General features: G+C 38.9%; 1 protein-coding gene and 1 long non-coding RNA gene across 6 annotated transcripts in view; one reads left to right on the top strand and one right to left on the bottom strand.

Annotated features, from left to right (window-relative positions):
• Positions 1-24,076, top strand: part of LOC116149161 (uncharacterized) — a 167,999-nt gene that overhangs the window by 15,499 nt on the left and 128,424 nt on the right. The window lies entirely within an intron of this gene.
• TRMT9B (tRNA methyltransferase 9B (putative)) overlaps positions 224-24,076 on the bottom strand; it is a 51,083-nt gene continuing 27,230 nt past the window's right edge. For 2 of the 5 annotated variants that reach the window (XM_031440192.2, XM_031440194.2), the window contains 4 exons: positions 19,825-19,885; positions 18,833-18,987; positions 12,792-12,965; positions 224-7,537 (listed from right to left, as the gene is read on the bottom strand). In XM_031440192.2, the coding sequence (XP_031296052.1) occupies positions 6,522-7,537; positions 12,792-12,965; positions 18,833-18,986 (1,344 nt within the window). In that variant the 5' untranslated portion in view covers position 18,987; positions 19,825-19,885 and the 3' untranslated portion in view covers positions 224-6,521. Of the gene's footprint in view, positions 7,538-12,791; positions 12,966-18,832; positions 18,988-19,824; positions 19,886-24,076 lie in introns of those variants that run through there. The other 3 variants (XM_031440193.2, XM_010995695.3, XM_010995694.3) reach the window with 2 other exon arrangements.

The raw sequence follows: 24,076 nt of genomic DNA, 5'->3' as shown, positions 1-24,076 counted from the left end.
GACCAAACCCACATCATCAGTTTTCGTCAGCGCACCGATGCTCAGGGATGTGCCATAGCTCAGGCTGCGTCCGTCGCAGGGGAGGGTTGGGGTGGGAGGCAGTCAGGGCTGCACGTGCCAGAGCACCATCTGCTGCTGGGACGCGGTCCCGCTGAGCGTGTGAGGGAGCCACAGCAGGGCCGGGCTCCGTCCCTCTTACTTCACACCCCCCGCTGCCCCGTCCCCAGCCCTGACAGTGGGCGGGCACCGTGCAGATGGAGCAGGTCAGGAAGGAGAACAAGAGTGCTTGTGTTCCAAGGACATAGAGAATGATGCTCTTTCAATATTAGCACTGTATTTTCACACACACCCGCCTTCAGATAGTCATTAGACTATTAACAGTATTAACAGTTTTTTCATCTTAAAATACATCTTTTGTTCTACTTAATAATATCCCTTTTTTAACCCATTAAAGACAACTCTGTTATTAAATGGTTAGTTTGGTTTCCTTTAGACAAAGATAACAGACCCCAAATACGAATTTGCCCGGTTTTCCTGAGTCTCAGGGGAGGTGGCTCTCTGAAAGGAAAGGGGGTAATTCCTGTCCTGTCACACCCAGAATGGAGATGAAAGTCAGGATTGTGTTCGTCTAGCAACATTAAAAAAAAATACACTTAAACATGACTTAAACTATCTTATACAATTCATACACATACAAATTTTTAATATGTGTATTTTTAATACTTTTTTAAATAATACTTATTACAAAAAGATCCTAAACTTTATTGGTTAATGCAAATAAAATATCTACAAGTAAGTACAACAGTCAAGATATTTTACATCAACTTGTGCTTTTAAAACTATTTCTAGCTTCTTCTGAGAAAAGCTAAAGTAACTGTGTATTGGAGAAGAAGAGGATTTTTGCACTTTTGATACAAATACACACCCGAGGAGACACAATAACATATGACAGTTCTCGTCAGATTGCCCCGAAACAAAAGAATCTATTCAATGAAATACATTTCCACTGTAATTGCTAATTTAATGTTTTCACAAGTGCATAAGAAAGTCACTAGTGACGGCAAACACTTAGACGTTTAGGAATATATATACATATTTACATAATATATATTTAAGAGAACACCTATGGAAAATGGGACAGCTTTTACACACATATTCAGAGCATCTCAGAAATCCCACTGGGCCCACATTAGTGAGCCTTAAGTATTGCTAGGGTTCTTTGTAATTAAATAAGAGTAGAAAGGCAAACCTTTACTCATGGTGTCCCTCTACATATGTTAATAGAAAATCTAATGGAAGTGGTATGATTAGCTCATTAGAGAAATGCCTGTCATTCAGCCAGATTCCCTGCTGGGTGAGCATAAATAAAAATGTAAATTTTTCATGTAATTCAGCATTCAGTTACACTGGCTACAGGTGAACCACAGTGACCCTCTGTCTTTTCTATACAGAGGTAATACCTAGAGAAAAATAAATCTGTTCCAGGTGGAGATAATATATTGTTACATGTGAACTAATTAATAATTAATTGGGTTGGGGTAAATTTTTTTCCCCCAGCCCTGGTTGAAGAAGAGACAAAACATATATTGATTTGCCAGGCCAGAGATCCAGTTTCACAGTCAGCTCTCCGCAGTGTTCCATCCGATTGGTCATACAGATTATATTACAGCTCTCTTCCCACCCAGACAGAGTGATGACAAGTGCATAGTCCATTGGGAAATACCTGCATCTGGAGGGGGACAGGATGTGGGTTATAACTGAAATGACTCACATTCCTACCGGGGCATCACATCCTGCGGGGCGCATGTTATGAATAAAAAATAGGACAATTCACAGTTGGTATTTTCTGTTTGATTAGCTCTCTCAGGTTTCCATGTTTGCATTCCCCACGCCATGTCAGATGCTTTCTGTTTGCGTTATAACTCCAATCCTTGGTTGATGAGAGTCTTTCTGTAATATTCCCACTCCAGTTTTGTAGATGACTGAGGTTGCAAATATGGAGTCTGTAATATCAAACCACTAATCATAATTTTGAGTCAAGATTGGGATGAGAGGAGTTGAGCATTTTGACTGGAGGTCTGCTGACGTTTCGTTTCTGTAATTTCTTTCCACCCCCATGGTCTTTCCATCTTTTGGATGGGTGTGTGATAACACTTATCTCATGTGCACTTTGAATTGACAAAATGAAGCCTATTTTCATGCATTTTTCTTTAGAAAAGGATTACAGTTGATATTGAAATCTTAAGTTTACATCCAAGGGATGTGATCATTACTTGTAATTATGTAATTCCTAATGAAAGCGTTGTTTAAAACAGCAAATTGCAGAACAGTTGCAAGGGATGAGGCTGAAAAATACTTGAGAGAATTTCTGAAGGGAGGGATGCATGCCGTCCTAAGGACTCTGCATTTTATTCTCTCAGATGCATTGTTTGCTGAAATGTGTTCCACAGAATGCTTGTGCTAGAGAATGTTAATATGTCGAGGGCAAGCTCAGTGAAATCAAATTACAGTTTACTTTAGGGGAAGCCTCAACTATGCTAATATGCATTGTGGTTCTCTGCAAGGGGTTTTTGTAAATTACTTTTTTCAAACTAAACAATATAATGCGGTGGTCAGTGCATAAAGAATATGAAAACTGCCAGTTTGGCACTTTCAGCTCAGTTAATTCTAATATTGTGCATATACTTAACACACCTGACACTCATGCCTTACAGCCTGTGTTTCTGGCACATAGCAGGGTTCAGTAAACAAACCAAAGGAATGAAATATCTGAATAGGCCTCTATTTTCCTACCTTCAAAATGGGAAAATAGTAATACAACTTTTAGAGGATTGAAGAGTTGGAGAAAAGTGATCATGGAGCATTTTGTGGCTATTTTTTCTAAAATTAAAATCAAATGGAAACGGACTTAACAAATGAAAAAATATAAAAGATGGGGGAAATATGTTAGGGATTCCTGTCCAGTTATTGTCTAACTGTGAAATCTTTGCTTAATCTTACTAAAGTTTATTTGTAAAGGGGATAGTCACACCTGCCGTGAAAGGCTCTTGTAATCTGCCAGCACCATGAGTGGTTGTCTGGGTCAGAGCACAGGATGGGGGTCAGACTGTCTGGGTTTGAATCTCAGCCCTACCCTTACGAAATGTGTGATTCTTACTGTGTATGTGACATTGGGCAATTTAATTGATTGCTCTCTGCTTCAGTTTTCCTCATCTGCAAAATGGGAACAATAAGTATACTCCGCCATGGGGAGGACTACAGATAGAACACTGTGTGTTATAGTAAGAAAACGTAGCTTCTCTCATTAGGGTTATTTCAGATTTCCTACACAATAGGATATAAATGCTCAGGCTTGCTCTAACTTGTCCTTTCTAGACTGCAGCTGCCAGCCAGTGGTTACACCCCCCTCTCCCTCTCCCTCCCAGACTAAGTGCTCACTGCTCATTTTTAAGGAGCACTGTCCCCCACTAAGATCAACAACTATTGCGTTAGACCCTCTGTCCTCCTCCAAACCCATTTATTTTTACTTTAAAAAATCCATCAGTGCTTATTCTTTTTGTGACCATTAATATACAAGTACATTACTATTCTTAGCTGATTTATATTTGGGTTTTCTCTCTGGATTACTGCCAGCTTTTGCCTGTTCAGTTGATGGTCAGTGAAAACCCAGAGGAAGTCTTGACATCTCGAATTTGGAAGGACACAGAAAGGCAAACAAGAAACAGGAATCACACATGATCCTGTGTAGGGATGTGAGAAAGGAGGATCAAACCAAATTGATAGCCCAAGACATGTGTTAGATGATTTTAGGTCCTGGGACATGATCGAGTCATTTCATCACCTTAGTGACAATTTAAAAATTAACTTAAATAGGCCATTTGCCTGGTTCTCACTCTAATGTTATTTTGATTGCATCCTTTGTCCACGTTAATGCCCTTTTCCCCAAATCATTTGACTGTTTATATGAAATTCCTCAAGTAGGCCAATGAGGCTTTAATAAGACAGCAAGGGTTTTTTAAGGACCTTCTAATAATACCGCCACACGCTCCCCTCCACTTCAGATAGTGGGACTCCGCTGTGATGCTGGCAAGTAAAGGAGAAGGATCCGAAAAGACACTCTTTGATCCAGTATTAATAATAGATCGACATTTTCAAATTGCCTACTTTAGATAGGTCAGTGAAATCTATCATCAAACTAGTTAAGGCAGACTGAACACACAAATAATCTGTGTACGCTTAAACTCACTTATGATTTGTATTTCCTTTTGAGGACAGTCCTAAGATGAGCAAGAGTTTTAAATGATCAAGATATTTATGTTATTTGGCTCTTGAATGACATATATATACACATATATGTATATATATATCATGTATATGTGATCTATATACACACACATACATATGGGTGTATATCTCCAAAGGCAAAAGTTCGAGTTAACAGTGTTTTTCACCTGAATATACTGAAGAGAGATTATCAACCACAAAGCCAAATATTTGCATACAAAATAATGTCTGGATGAATGGAATTCTTGTGCTTGGCAGATGAAGAGTGAAAGATTGCTATTATTACTGTTTTTTTATTTTCAGCTCTGTCAAAATTGTGTGAAAACATTCCTCTCTCAAGAACCATTCTTGAGAGTCATTTTATACAAAGTGGTGTGTGTGTGTGTGTGCGTGCATGTGCGCGCATATGTGTAGGAGGTTACTCACAAAGGTTTGCTCAAAGCTTTTCTGGTGCAGTCTCATAAAATGAGTTTCATGTAAGTGGTAGACTCCCACCAGAGAGAGATGACTTCAAACAGATTTCTAGCAGCAAGACTGGGATTAAAGATACTTGTGACAGCAGGCTTCAAGGGGAGGAAAAACCCACAAATCATAAAAAGGTCATCAAGCCTTATTTGTAAGAACATCTCTAACTCTGAGAATCTTTTCTTTCCACCAAAAACCCACTTATATTCATGGTTTAATGCTCTCATTTAGGAAATTGGAGACATTAAATTTTAATTTATATTCCACTTTTATGTCACTTTGTTTTCATTAATGAAAACTGTGTGCAGAACAATACAAAACATATATTTCATTCCCACCATACATCATCATCAACCAAAAAGGGGATGATGCAATCTTACTTTGAAGCCAAGAGAGTAATAAACATCATTACTTTTCAGATACACATTAAAAATAATTCTTTAAGTGTCTGTGAAAGTAGCATCATTATTTTAGAGCATAATTAACTGGAAGGAAAAAGGAGCCCAAACAAATGAAATCTTTTGCTATTTTAGTAATTTTAGTGGAAAACAAAACAAGAATTGGGTTTCCTCCAGGATTACGGTGGTCCATACCGTAAAAAGGCTTTTGTCAAATGTTGATTCTGTCTGAAACTGTGTTCCTGGGTCATCTTGTTTCTGCTTCTTCTAATTATGTCTGTGTCTCAAGGTCCCTGACATGGATTTAAACAAACCCACGATGAAACATAAACAGATATGGTGACCAGACAACGCCAATCTATCTTTTGGTCGGTAAAGTGGCAGAAATTGAACCTTTAATTAATAGGACTTGATTCTGCCTAAATCCCTAACGTAACTATTAAAATGCAGTCACTTTCAAAAAGATCAATGCCCAGATACTATTTTTTAAACTCCAACAACTGATTCTCCACCCAGGCCAAGTGTCTTGCACCTTACCAGTCCATCTGTTTTGAGAGCCAAAATAAAACAGTGCTTCAGCCAGAACCTCATGTCCTAAATATCCCTTCAGTTCATAGGAAAAGCATCCTTCCAGATGAAAACTCATTAGTCAGTCTTGGTCTTGTCATAACTGGACATTCCTGCTTCTAATAAGGTTGGGAAAACGCCACCTGGGTAACTTGCAGTAACTTCTGGTAGCGACATACTCCACTGTCTATGTGCTGACAGTGCGTTTCAAACCCTGAGCCATATCCGTAACATTGTTATGTACTTATCTTGAAGCAAGTTTGCTTATCATTTAGAAAAGTTCTCATAACACTTCTTGTCTCTCTCCACCGTCTCTCACCTTTCTGAGGACTTTAAGTAGAAGCGAGGCCTTGACAGTGAAATAATTTATCACATGGTTCAGTTTACATCTGTACAGTGGTACACATTTACCTGTTATCTTGCACACAGATCTAATAACCAGAGAAGCAGGAGTCACCCCCTTACTGTATAAAAATGATGTTTTTTAAAAGGTGTCCTTAAAAGCAGAATCTTTTGAAATCACTGTATAATACTGAAAAACAGTATACATGCATTCCTACAGTAATTCACACCGTGTTCTCCGATATCAACATTTAACCACAAATATCCTTTGTCAAATGCTTTAGATGCCAAGCTCTGTGCTTCCCTAAAGACTAACAAGACGGTAACATCATAGTCTCTACAGACCAAAATATAAACAGATTAAAAAAATAATGAAACTGGATGCCAACTCAGGTAACCGTATCACAGACCCAGCGAGAACGTGGTTCATCTTTTGGAGGAGCTGTCTGAAGTGACCCGGCTCAATCACCACTTTGCTTTTTTCTCTGCGATGACACACCAGTTGCCGTGATCGTTCCCGGAGCTCAGAACGTTGAGCTCTGACACACTCTCCTCCAGCAGGCCGCAGAGCTCGCCTTCTCGAAACACATGGTAATAGCGCATAAAGGCTTTGGCATCCAAACCACGGGGCCCTTGGTCTTTGCCAGAAACTGCATCGTCACCTGGGTGGGAATCTGTGGCACTGACTGCAGAAATCCTCCTCCATAGTTTACTAGCGAAAGGGTTACCTTCTTCTAAGTCATCTGCATCCACACTGTTCTCATCAGTGCTGGCGCTGTCCGGAAACTTCCCACCTCCTCTGTGGTCTCCGTTCAGATGCTTCCTTGGGGCTGGTGCTCTCAGCCACTCCAGACGTTTTTGAGCAGTGCCCACAAACACTTCCTCATCTAAATGTTGCTCTCCTGTTGGAAATGGCTCCGGATGATCCAAGTCTAAGCTGGAGTGGCCGGAAGGCTGGGTGGAGATCGTGTTACCGGCCCACCCTTCTGTGTTTTTCAATGATCTCACGCTTTCAATTTGCTTCCTCAGAGTTGATTCATCCAAAGATCTAGAGGAAAACCAGGAGCGGAAAGATTTTCCCCAAGTGTTACAGAACCCATTTTCTTCCTCGCCTGCCTTAGAAATACTAGCACAACAGGTGCCGGCCAGAACGGGCTCGCAGTCCACGCTGTGGGACCGCTTTGAGTCCCAGGGCCCCTTTAAACACATAGAACAGCGACCCACAGAGCAGGGAGGGTGGGCGGGAGGGCTCCCCTCCGGGGGCCCACACGGCTGCTTTCTCCCGGGCTGGCTGGGTTCGGAGAGGAGCTGGGAGCACAAGGCTCTGTCCCAGGGAACAAGCACATCTTGTTTTTCAAAGTGCCGGTTCTTTTGTTCCATGGCCCAAACATAAATCATCAGCTGGCCTCCGGGAACTAAGACCCTGGCCATTTCTTTGATTGCTCTGATTCTTCTTTCTTTTGTAGAAAAATGATGTATGACTGGAAAAGAAGAAACTAGACCTCACTGTGTATGCACACACGTAAACCTACACATTTACAGACTAGTATGTTCCATGGAACAATGATGCAATTCTGACATGTAGTAAAACCTCCTTATTTCCTGCAGCCAGGCAGATAGTGAAAATAGGCCTGGTTTTAAGAGAAACATAATTTTTAGCTTCAGCTCCTATACAGGCAGACCTCGGAGACACTGTGGGTTCCGTTCTAGACCACCGCAGTATAGCAAGTATCTCGACAAAGTGAGTCACATGGATTCTTCGGTTTCCTAGTGCATATGTTTATACTATTTCTGTGGTCTATTAAGTGCATAATAGCATTATGTCTAAAAAAATGTACATGCCTTTATTAAGATAACTTTATTGCTAAAAAATGCTAACCATCATTTAAGCCTTCAGCAAGTCCTAATCTTTTTACAATAGTAATAACAAAGATCACCACAACAGATACAATGATAATTAAAAAGTTTAAAATATTGCAAGAATTAACCAGAATGTGACACAGAGACATGAGGTGAGCAAGTGCTGTTGGCAAATGGCTCAGATAGACTTGCTCTATGCAAGGTTGCCGTAAACCTTCCGTTTGCAGAAAATGCAGTATCTGCAAAGGGCAATAAAGTGAGGTCTGCCTGTACTTATTTAGACAACAAATCTGGGGCAATTATTTAACTTCTATGGATTTTGAGTTTCTTCGTCTGTAATAAGACACCTGGAATAAATAAGCTGTAAGGTCTTCCAGGTCTAAGATTTTATGAATTTTGTTAACCAGACAAATGACCAGTGTGAATTAATAACACTTGAAAGAGAGCCCTAAGTTAGGTAAATGTTCCCTAGTAGAATTCTATGAAATAGTTCAATGCTTTAATGAATGATTTGCACTTCTAAAGCCCCAAAAGATCAACACCACTAATCAGGCTTTATAAAGTTAATGAAGCAAATGGAAGTAGGGAAAAATGTTAAAGATAGTTTTTCTGTTTAGATAATGCAAAGATAAGCCAGCCAAGCTCCAGCTCGAATGACTGCTTATAATTTTTATTAATTCTAATATAATATAAAATTGTTGCATATATTTAAGTAAAAGCAATTTATAGGTCATCATCTTACTTCCAATCTTTGCAAAGTTAAAGTGAGTCGAGTGGGATGGCCTGGATCTAGTCTTAGGTGTGTTATTTGGCATATTTTTATCAAACCATATGTAGAAGGTGCTAGTCCTGCAGAAAGTCTGGACACTACCACTTGGCTGTGAGTAGTGGGGGAACAGAGGGTGGAACGGCTCCTGTAACCCTCACTGCAATCCAGCGTTTGGTTAGTAGTGGTTTTAGGCAAATGAGTCTCTTCAGTTTACCTGGCACAGAGACAGAGTAAATGTCTAACATGAGATGATGACATAGAGAAAGCCGAAAGCTGTCAAAGAAACAGTATACCAGAGGCACACTTCGTGCTGTTCCCAGTCTGGGTTTGGGTCCTATCAGCAGGCACAGACCCGGGTTTCTCTTGCTCTACGGTGCAGCAGGGTCAGAAGCTGCAGGTACGAGGTTAGACTGTGTTTGAAGAACAGGACATCAGTGGATTTTGTCTTTGATCTACCGGTGACTAGCCTCCTGGTCTTTGACCAATCACTTCACTAGGTGTCAGACTGTTCCCCCAACCCCCTTCCCCAGAGAAGGGGCCCTTTGCAGTGGTCAGTTTGGAAGCTTACACTTTCAGAAGTAGTGTGTTGGTCAGTGAGCTACAACGGGGCAGAGAAGTCAGGATGAGTAAGACTTGGGACAGTACTAAGTGTCACATCTGTGACTGCTCTGGGCTGTTAGTATCTCCCATAACTTACACCTAATTCACTGTGGAGCCTCAAAGGATGTATTTTCTAACTACAGTTGACCGTTGTCATCTGTGGATTTTGTATTTGCAAATATACCTCCTCGCTAAAATTTATTTGTAACTTCAGAACTCAGTACTCTCGGTGTTTTCGTGATTGATCGTTGACGTGAACAAGCAGCCAGAAAGTTGAGCCTCCCGAGGCACCCATTCCCGGCTGGGGTAGAAAGAACAAGGAGGCCTCCATCATCTTGTTTCAGCTCCGGTACTGTCATCTGGTGGCCTCTTCAGTCTATGATCTGTTTCGTGCTGTGTGTTTTGCATTTTTGTGCTTTTTGTTGGTGATTTTGGTGTTTAAAATGGCCTTTGAGTATACGGTTGAAGTGCTGTCTAGGGTTCTTAAGTATAAGGCTGTGATGTGGCTTATCTAGAAAATCCGTGCATTAGGTCAGGTGTTAACGATGCTGCTGGCATGAGTTCAACATTAAATAAGTTGTCTTTAAACAGAAACACACATAAAACAAGTTTATATATTGATTAGTTGACCAAAAAATATGACCAGAGACTCACAGGAACCTAATCCTGTATTTCTCCTGGGAGCAATGGATTAATATTTGTTAACTCGGTGTTCACAGGGATGTTACAGATCATAACTACTGTGAATAATAAGAATTGACTGTATTCTTTTTTTTTTTTGGCCATTAAAGGAAAAAAACCCATTATTTTAATATAATAATCTCATTTCAGCATCTTCATAAGTCTTTGACATTTCAGGATTCTGGGCTTCAAAAGAAATTTTGTTTTCAAGGAAGAATGTCTGTATTTTTTCATTTCTTAAACATTTGTTATGTGATCATCCATTTTAATAGTATAATTCCATTCAGGAAATATCTGAATCTTTTATACTATGTTTTATATTTATATTTAACCTATAATACTGAGACATCTTTAAGTCAAATGTTTTTTAAAAAGAAAAAGGATACAAATGAAGTTTTCATTACATATAAAGTGTATTATACATGCACACGCATGTATAATGTCCTGATAATAAACATTGTGAATGTAACCCAAAATGGGACCTAAAGATATTTTTATAAAAATTCAATGTCAGGAAACAATGCTGAATTTTTAAAGGATAAAATCCCCTTTTGTTTAAAAATCATAATCACAATATAAAGACAAAAGTAGTCTCAATATACGTGTCCTGTAGGAGAGGTTGCTGAATTGAACAAATGGGTGGGTGGAATTCAATGACTGGATTCCAGAATCAAATGAAAAGTTACACAAGATCATCTTTAAAGTCCTGTTATATCTTGATATTTTATTATGTATTGTTATTTAAGTTTTTGTGTGTTTTTTTCATCTAACTGTAGCATTCAGAATCCATGGGTTTAGCAGAAAACAGTTTTTCAACCTCAGCACTGTTGGCATTTTGGGCTGGAGAATTCTTTATCATAGGTAGCAGGCACCAGCTAGACAGTAGCACATACACACTCCCAGCTGTGACAACCAAAACTGTCTCCAAACGTTGACAAATGTCCCCTGGGGGGAGGGGCAACATAACCTGAAGTTGACAACCACTGTCATGAATAGTTGATTGACACTATTTCAGTATATTGCCAAATTTTTAGAAAATCTTTGTCATACTATCCCAAAAGTAAGTAGAAAGTGTTTCTTTTTGTAATCTGAGGGTAAAACATAAGGAATATATAATTAGGTAGGAGGCTTACCCTCTCATGTTATTATTAAGAGACATGGAAAAATATGTGTTTATATATTTAAAAATATATTTCTTCATGTTGAGATAAGCAAGAAATGCCAACACAGATTGTAAATAGAGAAGTAAACATAGATGGGCTTAGGAGAAATTCCTCATAACATAGTCCTAAATGTAAATCTAACTGGACAGTCAGCACCCCACATTACTGATAGTTACAGTTCATAAAAACACATGCTGGGTTTCCACCCAAGGAAGCAGTTTTAATTGGAAGATGGCGACCAGGTGTGCTCCATTTCCTCTGCAGATATGAGACTTGAACTAAAGAAAAAAAAGACTTCACCATGTACATGTGGAGCATTTCCCGAAAGTAGGAAAGTTGGTTGGGTCCTCCCATGCCCTCAACAGTGTTTCAACAGCATAGCAGTTTGTAGGTAGTAGTGTAGATCCCACAACTGATATAAACAGAAGAGAGCAAAAAATACACTTCTCTGACCTCCCTCCGATTTCTCGTTCTTTGGGTGTCGTGACCAATCCAAAGACTTTCTTCCTATTAAAGGTTCAGAGCACTGTCTAGTGTTGTTTGGTTCAACAAGAATCTCTCCTCTTAATGCTTACGACTAAAACGGACATAACAGTTTCAAATGCAAAGAAGTAGGGCTGTCGTAGAGCAGGTTTCCAAGGCAACCATCTCCTGCCAGTCCTAACCAGTTCTAAGGTTATGGCATCCAGACCTGCAGCCCCTCACTATGCAAAGATACAGTCCACATTTAATGCTGAATACATCAGTTTCTCATCTGTTTCACTAGAGAGCAAACAGTCTTATTCAGTATTTTTATCTAGCAGTCAGTTTCATATAGGTTCACCTTGCTTTGATATTGTATTCAAATACAGTAATTTTTTAAAAGTGTGTTGGAGGAAATAATTTCCTTTGCAAAAGATTTTTTTTGCTTTGGGAAAGAATTTGCCATAAGATTCCCTTACGTAGCAAGTTCCCCCAACATAAACATACTAGGTTTCAGAAATACATGTACTGAGTAAAATGAGCCTTATCTGTGTATGTTTCATGCACAGATTTTTACTGTTTCTTTTGACTCTTGGCATGTGTATTTGATGGGCACACTTGTTGGAAGAATATGAGGAACATATTCCCTAGATTTCTGAACAGTCTCTGGCAGCAAGAGAGCACAGTGGTCCTGTACAAACACTGCAGTCTGGGACCCTGTGAGGCTGTCTTCCCCAGTGACCTTCGTACAGTAAGTGGCAGATTGGTGACACATCCTTGCTGGTGGTATTCAGTGCATTAGTCCCACAACATTCTGCTAAGAGAGGGCACGCTGGTGGCCTAAAAAAGGTAATGCCTTCTAAAGATCTACTTTACATTGCTTCATTTCAGTAGAATAAAGTACTGTTTTCAGTGAGTACAGTTCCTCTTAATATTTTCTTGCTCATCAGTAAAAGAAGTTAGAATGAGTCATCAAAAAAAAAAAACAGTTTGAGGGTTGAACTAGTTCAAACAATCATGGGTACCACCCTAAGTATGTTTGAAATTAGTCAAATAATTCAGTTAAATAATAACTGAAATATTTTTTAAAAACTAGATAAAATGAATCACCTAGATCTTTCTGCAAAGAATAGATGTTAAGTCATGAAAGCGGCCTCAACCAAGAAACATTATTCTCACTGTGTGACCGGGCTGCCTTACCTCCTATGGAGATGACGGCATCGAAGCCCCGATCCCTAAAGGGGAGATTAAGGTTGTCACATACCATGACTTCACATCCTCTACTCCGGGCAATCTCTACCAGTGGCCCACAGTAGTCACAGCCCAGGGTATGCACCTGGCTGTTCACTTTTAGATACTTTCCAGTCCCACAGCCTATAAGAGAAAAACCTGTGTTACATGCCATCCTTAATAGAAAGTGGAAAATTATCTGTTACTTTGTCTTTTAACAGAGAATAGAAATAACTTTATACAGGCACACCTCAGAGATATCACGGGTTCTATTCCAGACCATCGCAATGAAGCGAGTCGCACCAATTTTTTGGTTTCCCAGTGCATTTAAAAGTTGTGTTTATACTATACTATATCATCTAAAACATTCAGCAAGTCTTAATGTTTTTGCTGGTGGAGGCTTTGAAATCCTGGGAGAGTTAACAGAATATGATACAGAGACATGAAGTGAGCAAAGGCTGTTGGAAAAACTGTGCCAATAGACTTGCTTGATGCAGGGTCACCACAGATCTTCAATTTGTAAGAAACTGCAGTACAGTATCTGGGAGGCACCGTAAAGTGAAGCACAGTAAACTGAAGTCTGCCTGTATTAAGTCACCAAGACAGAACCCAGCATGGCATGAAGGTACACACAGAAACAAAAAGAAAAGCCTTCAGAGAGCACTTACATGTTTTTTATAGGAGAGAAGAGGGAAAGGGAATGGGAAAAAATATTGTTTATTGAGTATTTAATGAAGTCACATCCATAGGGCTTCCTTAACATGCTCGCACAACCAAAAATGTCAGCTGGACCCCAGCAGAGAATAACAGTTTCCTGGTATCCTAGTGACAGTGTCCACTCACTTTACAAAAGTTACCTTCACTTCCATATTTCATTATCTTTAGATCAATATGTTCTGGGTATTTATTCTGCTGTTATCTCACCAAAACTTCTTACCACTTGCCGACTGTGTAAAACAGACTACTGTCAACAGCTTTTCCATGGATACGTATATAAAATAATTTAGATGCCAAAATAAGCCTTTAAAATTTTTGTATTTGAATTTGAATGAAAAAACTTTGAATTCAGCATCTTTTTATTCAGTCTATCGTCAGCGCTAGGTTTTAAATGATCTCTGTTAATTCAGAATACAATTCTGACAAATAATTTTTTTTTTAAGTAGACCACTTTTGACGTTCACTTTCTGGTGGCAGAGACCCAAATAATTCAAGGTTTATACAGCCAAAAGATTTAGATCAATCAGATCTCACTGATTTACAATAAAGAAAGTAATAACATGAATGATCATCTTGAGACAAACCCTTCTACAATCTAGTACCTAGTATTTTATTGTAACACAGACATATCATTGAATTCTTTTTCAGAAATATTTAAAGATATCATTAGAGCTGATGTCCATACCTCCTGGCATTATCTCTGGTCATTTCTGCCTGAAAAGTATCTACTGTTGTTCAAAGATGATTAGTTTGCCGCTTCTGAAATATGTCACAATACTCCTTAATAACTCCTCCTTAATAGGTGCTGTTCAAAATTATGAGACACTAAAAGCATAATTAAGATTCGCTGATGCCAGCTGAGACAGTGGAGAGCTTGTGAATAAAAAATAAGATTTCCAACATTATTATTTCAATGTAAGTGATTGAAGTCTTAGGAATATTTTAGATCTCATAGCCACTGTCCCTAAGAATGCTTATGAGAAAAAGTATCCAATTTTTGAGAGCAGTCATGGGGAAAATATAATTTGCCAAGTATTTTAAAATTGAAATCCTGAATATTTCAAGGATGATGCTCATATTTTAAGAAGAATAATCTTGTAACTCTGCTGTTTTGAACTGGCTCAGGGGATACATTTAGAGAAATGAAAGAGAAAATTACTTCAAAGATACTAATAAAAACAGGTTCATAGAACATTAGAGCCAGAGAGAAGTGTTTGGAGAGCATCTGGTAAAAATGAAGCAACCTGAGGTCCTTTCAGATCTCATCATCTCCTGAAATGTTTCCAGTTCCCCTGGTACCCTTGATTTATCCCATATTCATTTCGAATGGCATTCATTTTTAAGGATAGTAATGGAACTCCCGAATGTGATGCAATTATCCATTTTCTAAGTGCAGACACCGAGATGCCAGAGAGGGGAGATTCTATATCCTAATGAGGAATCAGAACATGGCCAAGCCTAGTCATCCCTTTACCTTAACTGTGCAAGAGGTAAATCAGAACATTTTTGATACTGCAGCAAGCTCCTTACACAAACAATCATGCTCCTTTACAAAAGCGCATTCAGTGGTGACCTTTTGTAGTACCGAGGACATACAGTAGCAGGTGTCTGTCTGCTTCCTTCCCCTCTGTTTGGTATTCTGCACCACACTAAGACTAAAGAAGAAAACAGATTAATTGCCTCAATTCAAAAGAATATTTTTGGCCCACGGTGGGCAAGTATTTGCTGGAAATAATGAATCTTTGAAGTTTGCAGAAAGAACTACATTTTTAAAATTAAGAGTCTTTTTGCTAAGACCTTATCTGAAAGAGACTTCTTTCCTATGGGAAAAGGAAGACTGTAGCCTATTTATTTCTTATTTTATATACATTTTTTGAGACCAGAGATGAGGGGATATGTTTTATTCTGCAGGCATGGTGCCTACCGCATAGTAGGAGCTCTAAATTTTGATGGGCTTAATGAAGCAATGGTAATTAAAGGATGACTTAGCAACTTAAATCTGACCACAGGATCTGGGAATAAATACACTGAGAGTTAAGAGGCAAAGGGAGTCATAATTTTTGAAAAATTAAGTTTAATTATGTACACCAAAATAAAAATTTCAATACTATTAGGACAGTTGTCTCTGGTGTCAGGTAAAAAGGTAACCTTGCTCAAAAAAGAGTCTAACTCTGGTCCTTCTCCTGCTTCCTAAAGTGATCCAAGTCAAGATCTCAAACCACAGAACACACTCCTCACATTAATGGCTGTAAGTTACTAGCCCATTTCAGGTAAAGGTGTTACCTGATCACAGTATTTCCTGAGAGTACTTCACATCTCCGTTGTCTTAAAATCATCAACGCTCTTTATCTTTAGGCTAGAGTTCCTGCTCTCTCATTCCTGATACCTGCCCTGAAGACTTAAGTTTCCATCAGGAGCCATTATCACACAACTCAGCAGGTCTGCTTCACGAGGAATGGGGGTGATATGCTTAATAACATTTAGCCAAATAAAAAATTGCACCTCTAAAATAGGGAAGCGATCCAGAGAATTCCTGTATGGGCGGCTGGAACCTGATCACCTCTGGACATTTATTGCCTATGCAAAGTTTCATTAATTATAAATTGATAGCCTAATACCCAGTCAAATTAGCCAATGTAAACTGTTGATGATTTTAGCTAAGTGGAAAACCTAGAAAGAAAAAATATTTCCTTTTGGAGATAGTTGTATTGTTCTACTTTCCTCTCTTCTAATAATCCCTTTGGGCTTCTTTCTTTCCTTTTCACTGATTTCTTCTTAATTTCAATTTTATTTTAAAACACATTCATCGTGTAATCAAAATATACCTATTCATCTATTGAATGGTAAAAATATAAATAGTACAAAACTCAAAAGATACCAATGTGTAAAATAATACATACTAGATATGATGGATTTGCACAGAGGCACTTAAAGAATATTATTTGTACCATAATTTGTAGTAGTGGAATGTAGCAGACAACATATGTATCTGTTGATCTGGTGCTCTTAGCATAGAAAGCTGTGCAGCTTGTAATGTTCGGCAGCTCTCTATGAACAAACGTGGAATGTTCGCCGCGATATATTGAAAGAAACAAAAGCTACGTGTATAGTAGTTTGTATAACATACTGTGTTGTGTAATTGAAAGAAGTCCACCCATACACAAACTCATATGCACAAATACGCTTATATTTATGTAAAATATCTCAAGACAATTATATAAGAAGCTCAGAGCATGGCTGTCACTGATGTAGGTTATTCGGTGCTGGGGGACTGGGATGGGAGGATATTTTTCACTGGACATTTTTTTGTGCCCTTGTTACTAAGCCATTTACTGTGTGTGCATATGGTTTCATTGTTTTTGGGCAAGGGGGTTGGTATTTTTCATACTGACTTTAAAGAAGGCTCTGTAGATTAAGAAAATTACCTATTTTTCTATCACATATGTTGCAGGTATTTTTATCTAGTTTGTTTTTGGTTTTTTAACTTCATTTATATATTTGTCTAGATTTTTGCCTTATAGAACCTTTTAAATTTTAGGTGGTCAAAAATATCAATGCAGTCAATCCTCATTATTCACAGACTGTATTTGCAATTACTAACATTTATTTGTAATGCCAAAGTCTTTACTGGCAGCACATGCATGTCTTTAAACAGAAACACACATGAAACAAGGTGAGATGTTGATCAGCTGACAAAAATATTGTGACCACAGCCTCACAGGAACCTAATCCTGTACTTCCCCTAGGGGCAGTAATTCAGTATTCACTAATTCAGGGCTCATGACAACTGTCTCGAACATAAGTACTGTGAATAATGACAATGAACTACATTTTCTTTTATGATTTCTGACTTTTTTGTTGTCATTCATAGAGAGGCCTTTTGCTTCTGACAATGTTTTTAAAAATAATCTAATAATCATCTAGACCTTTAATGATTTCATTTTCTTATACTTAAATCTGCTTCATTTGAAATTTTTGGTGTTAAGGTATGAGAAAGTAGCATAGATACACTGTTGTCCCCAAACCTTTTCCTCCCAATTGATTTTAAGATCCTGGTAGTTTGTTTACATTACAAGTGGTAAGAGTTCCAAACTCACTGCATGTTCTGAAGCCAAATTTATTTTTTTAAGTTGACATAATAGATTTTTCAGACTCTCCACTTCTACATGACATGCACCCCTTCCTCAAATTCTACACTGCTCGCACCGTCTTTAACAAGCCAGAAGCCCTGGGCACGTCTGTTTCTCTTCTCAAAATTTAGAGAAAATGCCAAATTAGATGGAACTTGTAACTACCGACTTACGATTCTAACAGGCGCCATCTGCATGCAGTTACTAGAAGGCAGTTTTAGGTGGGCATGCTTCAAGGACTACCACCATAGCTTAAAACCTAATCTTAGATCCACTGGGCTGTGGTTTACCACTTCTAGATTCCAAAAGATACTGAGCCAAAATCCTCCAAGCAAGTAAGTGATTATTACAATATGATCTAATTTAAAGACAAGCTTTCATAATAAAACAACTACAGAATAGTTAAGGGAGAAAGGATCCATAAGATTACTAAGAGGCTACAGGACCGCTTCTATAATCCCACAGTTCCGGCTCCTCTGTAGAAGGTATGAGAGCCACTCAATGTGAGCCACCAAAACACTGTATTCACAAGTGTGAATGTCTCTAAATTTAAAATGGTCAATTTCACAAGCAGTCATCTCAATCCTGACTTCTTCAACTAACGCCAGGTTGATTTCGTGGAAATAAGCTGCAAAGAACAGCACCTTTACTGAAACCTCACCAGAGTCATCAAAAGACTAGAAAATACAGCATTCTTACCTTCACATCTTCAGAAAACGATCATTTGGGAAGAAGCTAATTACAGTAAGTTTCTGTGCAAGATCAATTCTTAATTTTGGAAGCATATACAAAGGTCTTACCAACGGTTCATTTTGGATAAAACTGTTCTATCAGATGCTAAATAGATTTGAAATTTTATAACACGTCGCTCACCACTCCAGTCCAATCAAAAGGAATTCTTTTTTCCTCTGGGAAAAGAAAGCATATAGCCTATTTATTTCCCATTTTATATACAGCTCTGAAAAGATCGCCATTGTCTAAATGAAGATTTGAGGAGCTTTACTACTTTCCAGCTTGAATTTCTGCTGTAAAGTGAAAATTGCAGTGCTGACATGCCAAGTGCACGATTTCAGACTTCAGATTAGAACAGAAATGAAAAATGAATCTGGAAAGGAAAGGCCAGATGGAATATATTTCAGACTATGCAGCCCCACCCTGGCTTACCTATGTCAGCGATGAGGCTGCCCGGCTTCTGCTCCTGGAGGAACTGTCGGACCCGAGGCCAGGCTTTGCTCTGCAGGTCGCTGAAGTAAGGTGCAGTGCTCTCATACACATCATGCACGTGCTGCTTCTCCAGCTGGGCCGCCGCATGGTCCATCCTGCAGAGCACAGGGCCACGCCAAGGAAAGCGGGTCAGAGTTTGCAGCAGAGACAGCTGATGGGAGGGTGCAGGTTTCCTAAGGTTGAGAACTTATAACTGCCAAGGCTGTGCCGTTTGCATACTTCCTTAGAAACTGCAGAGAACAGCTGGAACAGCTTTGGCTGGAACCTCACCAGAGTTGTCAAAAGACTAGCAAATGCATCGTTCTTACCTGCACATCTTCAGAAAACAGTCGTTTGGGAAGGAGCTAATTATAGTACGTTTCTGTGCAAGATCAATTCTTAATTTTGGAAGCATATACAAAGGTCCACTTTAGATAAATCGTTCTATCAGATGCTAAATAGATTTGAAATTTTTATAACATGTAGCTCACCACTCCAGTCCAGTAACAAAGCGCTATTGATTCTGCCTTTTTAATGTCTTTGGGTTCCAACCATTTTTCTACATCCTACCAATTCTATCTCAGAAACGGTCCTCATTTCTTCCCCGAATTACTGAATTACTTCAGCAGTCTGAGAGCAGGGGTTTTTTTCCTTGGTCCTTCAGTCCCTTTCCTTCAATTATGCCACATCTGTTTTCCTAAAACAAAAATCTGATTGTGTTGCTCCCTGTCTTAGGCTTCTTCAAAGGCATTTGATAGCTTGTCTGATCAAGGTCAGGTATCTCAGGAGGGCATACAAGGCTCTTTCTGATCTGGCCTCCACTTACCCCTTGAAGCCATCTTTCACCACCCTTCCCCAGCATCAGATGCGCCTGTCATACTCAGCGATCTGTGGTTTCTCAGACATGACACATCCTCTGTCACCCCGGGGCCTGAACAGATGCGGTGTTTTACCTGGCTGACTTCTGCTCATTCTTGGCACAGGCATCACCTCTTCCAGAACGACTTCTCTGACCTTCCAGGCAGGATAAAGGCAATCAGAAAGGGGCAGGGAAAGTACAAGAGCAGGTCTTAGAGGCCTGTGCTGTCTGGGGTTTGATCTTTTATTCTCTGTGGCGTGTGAGCGAGGAGTACCCCAGGGAAGCGGCCCGGGGCTCAGACCGTGGCTTTTTACCAGTCAATGTGAAAGTGCTTTTAATCATTTAAGAGCCCACTCGGCCCTAGTTGTGCACTTCAGCTGGTGCAGTCCTGCCCTGGCTACTCCTGTTGCATCCCATACACACTCCACAGGTTACTGGGCTCTGAGATAGTCTGCTAGAGATTTTCTCTAGCACTGGCTGGAAGGCCCTCGGTAACAAGGGCTTATTTTATTTAAAGCTGAATCCCCAGGAGTTAGCAGACCTTCAATAAATGAGCAAACAAGCAAACAAACAAACATAACCAGAATGGCCTCTAACTCTGAGTACAGAGGGTGACACTGGCTTTGGTAGAAGAGAGTAACCCTGGTGAGTGTGGGAAGAGAGGGGACCCTACACCCACAAGCTTGCAGACGGGGATGTCCTTGGACAACCTGTGTTCCCTCCACCCCCTTGCTACTCCTGCTCTAGGAGGCAGGTAACCACTTGGGTAAGACTCCACTGTAGAGTGCCTATCCCCACCTTCAGCCCTTTGTATTTAAGAAATATCTTGATGAGAGATACTTTGAGACCATGTAAATATTCTATTTCTCATAATCTCATTCACCAGTTTTAGCATCCTATCCATTGATGACTTTTTAAGTTGAAGTACAGTTGATTTACAGTATTATGTTAGTTTCAGGTATACAATGTAGTGATTCAATATTTTTTTATAGATTATACTCCATTTAAACTTATAATATGGTTATATTTCCTTGTGCTATAAAATATATCCTGTTGCTTATCTGTTTTATACATAGTAGTTTATATCTCTTAAGTTCATAAGCCTGTCTTGCCCCTCTCCACTGTCCTCTCCTCACTGGTAACCACTGGTTTGTTCTCCATATCTATGAGTCTGTTTCTGTTTTGTTATATACATTAGTTTTATTTTTTAGATTCCACATATAAGTGAAATCATATGGTATTTGTCTTCTCTGTCTGTCTTAACTTCACTAAGCATAATACTCTCTAGGTCCATCCATGTTGTTGCCCAGGGCAGACTGTCATACTTTTTTTATGGCTGAGTAATACTGTCACCAAGTGATGATACTCTAATTCCATCACTCCTTTTACTGCAAGGGAGAGCTTTTCAGGATCTACTCTTAAAACAAATTAGCAGTAGTAGGTTATCCTTAATTACTATGGACCTGCCCACAGTCCCTGCAAAAAATCTGGCAAAATCCTCCCAGAGTACACATCTCATTTGTGATGTCTGACAAAACTTCCACCCAAATTGAAACAGCTTATCTTGCACCCTCAACTAGAATTTACAGAGTAAACATATGGCTGGCTATAACTGCCAACACATGAGAAAAACCCAAACACGGAGTGCTTTTCTCTTTAATCAGAATCTCAGTAGACTTAAGTCTGTTTAAAAATTTCCCCCCTCAAGGAGTCAATCAAGCAATACAATCTTGAGAACTGTAGAACAAATAAATTTTTTTTTATGGCACTTCAAATGTTAAGTGGCAATCAACATAATCTCAGTTCCCTCCCATCTGGCTCCAACTACAAGCTCAGAATTTGTAGTATCTGAAACAGCACCCCAAGGAGACCTCCCTCTAAGACTTCCCCCAAATTGCCTGGCTTCTAACATAAACAGGTAACTTCAAAGAGCTGTTTGAAAGTGTGTAAAACAATATAAATCCATTTTGTTGTATTTTACAGTTGAGATTATATTGTGCAGACCAGGAAGCTGATTTGTAGAGTTGGAGCCATCCAAAATATGACATTTTGGACACTCTGTGGATTTAAATTTCCTGCAGTATACACATATGCAAATTCCTTGTGAATTCTCTTAACATGAAAAAGCTAGTAAGACTAGTACTTAAGTAATCAGGAAAGGTTCAAGCTGAAGCTGGGGAGGTAGGGTTTGGTTTAGCTGCGTGCCGACCAATTCCAGGCCCTTGGAGCCGATGCCTTGTTGGTGAGTCATGAAAGAAGGGAAAGTAATTTGAAAGGGAAGGAGAAGTCATAGAAAGTAATGCACTGAAAAGCTGAAGAGCTAATTTATATTTTATTTTAAGTGCTATGGAGAGTGGAAGAGAGGAGAGAAAAGTGACAGAAAAGTAACGGGAGTGGCCAGTAGCTCGGTGTGGTTCCCGTGGAGAGAGGAACCAAGAGAGAAACATCAGCTGTTCTTGCTTCTAGCAACAGAGTGGTCCTTGAGAAGTCACGATGTTTGGTTTTCCTGTCCTGGCCATGTGACTAGGAGAACACTTCTCCACCCAGCTTGATTCAGGCAAAGCCATGTGACTTGCTTTGACCATTACATGTGATCAGAGAAGATGTGGATCACTTCTGGGCAGAAGCTTTATGAGCCAGTGTATGGCCCACCAAGTGCCCTTTTCTGTGACTCTGTGATCCTGGAAGCATCTGCCCAAGTCTCTGAGTGACTGCTCTGGATGGATGGACAGCTTAGGTGTTTTAAGCCAAAAGCAGGGGAATAATCAGCTTGTCATAAGAAGTGTTGATTATGAATGATTAAGAAAGTTAAAACTACCAATCATATTCTGTTGGAGGATAACATGTTACTATGTGAGTTTGTCCTGTGTTTTTTCCTTCATAAATATTAACATTTTTCTCTTTACTGTAGATAGAACAAAATTGGGAGAAAATAATACAGTTCTGTATCTCACTTTTTTAAACTTAATTTAATATTGTGAGCCAAGAAGCAACTTTTCCTTGTGGTCTTCTCCAATCCTCTCAAATAAATGTAATCTCTTTAATCCCTAAATTCTGCAGGATTTGAAATATGTCATGGTCTACAAAGAATATATAATGAATAATAATTCAAAGTGAAATTAAAGATGGATTATGTCAGCCACAGCTTCCAAGTAGCACAATTCTAATGATACATGAGGATTACGGATCTTAATAAATGGATGAGGACAGAAATTATGTGAAGAATCCAGGAAGGATGCTATGTGATCCATCAGCTTGTAACAGCTTGTGACTCCTGTTCTTACTCACATTCCTTCTCTGATAACTGTGCTGCTTTATTGTTCCTCTTTCTCATTAAGACGATTCTCAGCTACTTCAATACCTTTTAGAAATGTCTGGGTGAACTGACATTTCCTGATTCATGACTCCTAGGATGATCAGCTGGAATGTTTGGCCAGTTGTTTATGTGGCTCTCTATGTATGCACTTACTGGAAAAACCTGCTGAGCTGATCCAAGAATGAAACTTTTCTGAACAATTTCACAATATTTATAAGCCTTAGAACCAAGGTAAAAGCAACTTGGAGCCTAATTGATATTTAGGCAGTTAATCCCCTGATCCATACCTAATAGAAGAAACAAAGTTCTCCAAAAAACAAAGAAAGGAATCAAAAATATGTGCCAGTAATTTTTTTTTAAGACAGAAGATGGAATGACCCAAAAATGGAGAAAGGCACTAGGAAAAGAGAAAAGAAGAAAAAAGGGAAAATGAATGTACACTAAATGATTATCATGCACATCATCTATGTTAATGGAAAAGAAGACAGAGACGGAGACTGGAGAAAGCAAAGATTTAAGAGTTCTGATTTAATAGGGATTGAAAAAAAATAGAAGGAAAGAAGAGGTAAAAATATATAATCATACATTTGTTATTAATTAATTTTATATCTATTCCAGTTAGGGTTCAAAACTAGATTTATGCATTCTAATATTAATTGTGCATATAATTTACTAGTGGAATCACTAGTGGAAATTAGACTTTGACAGCTTCTACCTGCAACTCAAGTTTGCTTGAACCTTTATATTAAAAAATTAAATTCCAAAATAATGCCAAAGACAGTTAAAAACTCTTGCTTTAGAAGTCTATACTTGTATCATTTTGGAGTGTAACATATGACATTCATTTCAGTGTAATAGGAAATTATTAAAAAGGGAATCATCAGTGAGCCCTGCTAACACATCTCAGAATGAATGCGTGAGAAACTGGGATCTTCACCTTTGAACTCAACTTGGAAGCACAGGCAGGATTTTCAAATGTTCTTTTCCTGTAATTTAAATTGGACTTTTAAGAAATATCAATTCAAGAATT

This window comes from Camelus dromedarius, chromosome 22 (assembly GCF_036321535.1).
Source record: "Camelus dromedarius isolate mCamDro1 chromosome 22, mCamDro1.pat, whole genome shotgun sequence".
NCBI classification, from domain to species: Eukaryota; Metazoa; Chordata; class Mammalia; order Artiodactyla; family Camelidae; genus Camelus; species Camelus dromedarius.
This window is presented reverse-complemented; position numbering and strand designations above follow the sequence as displayed.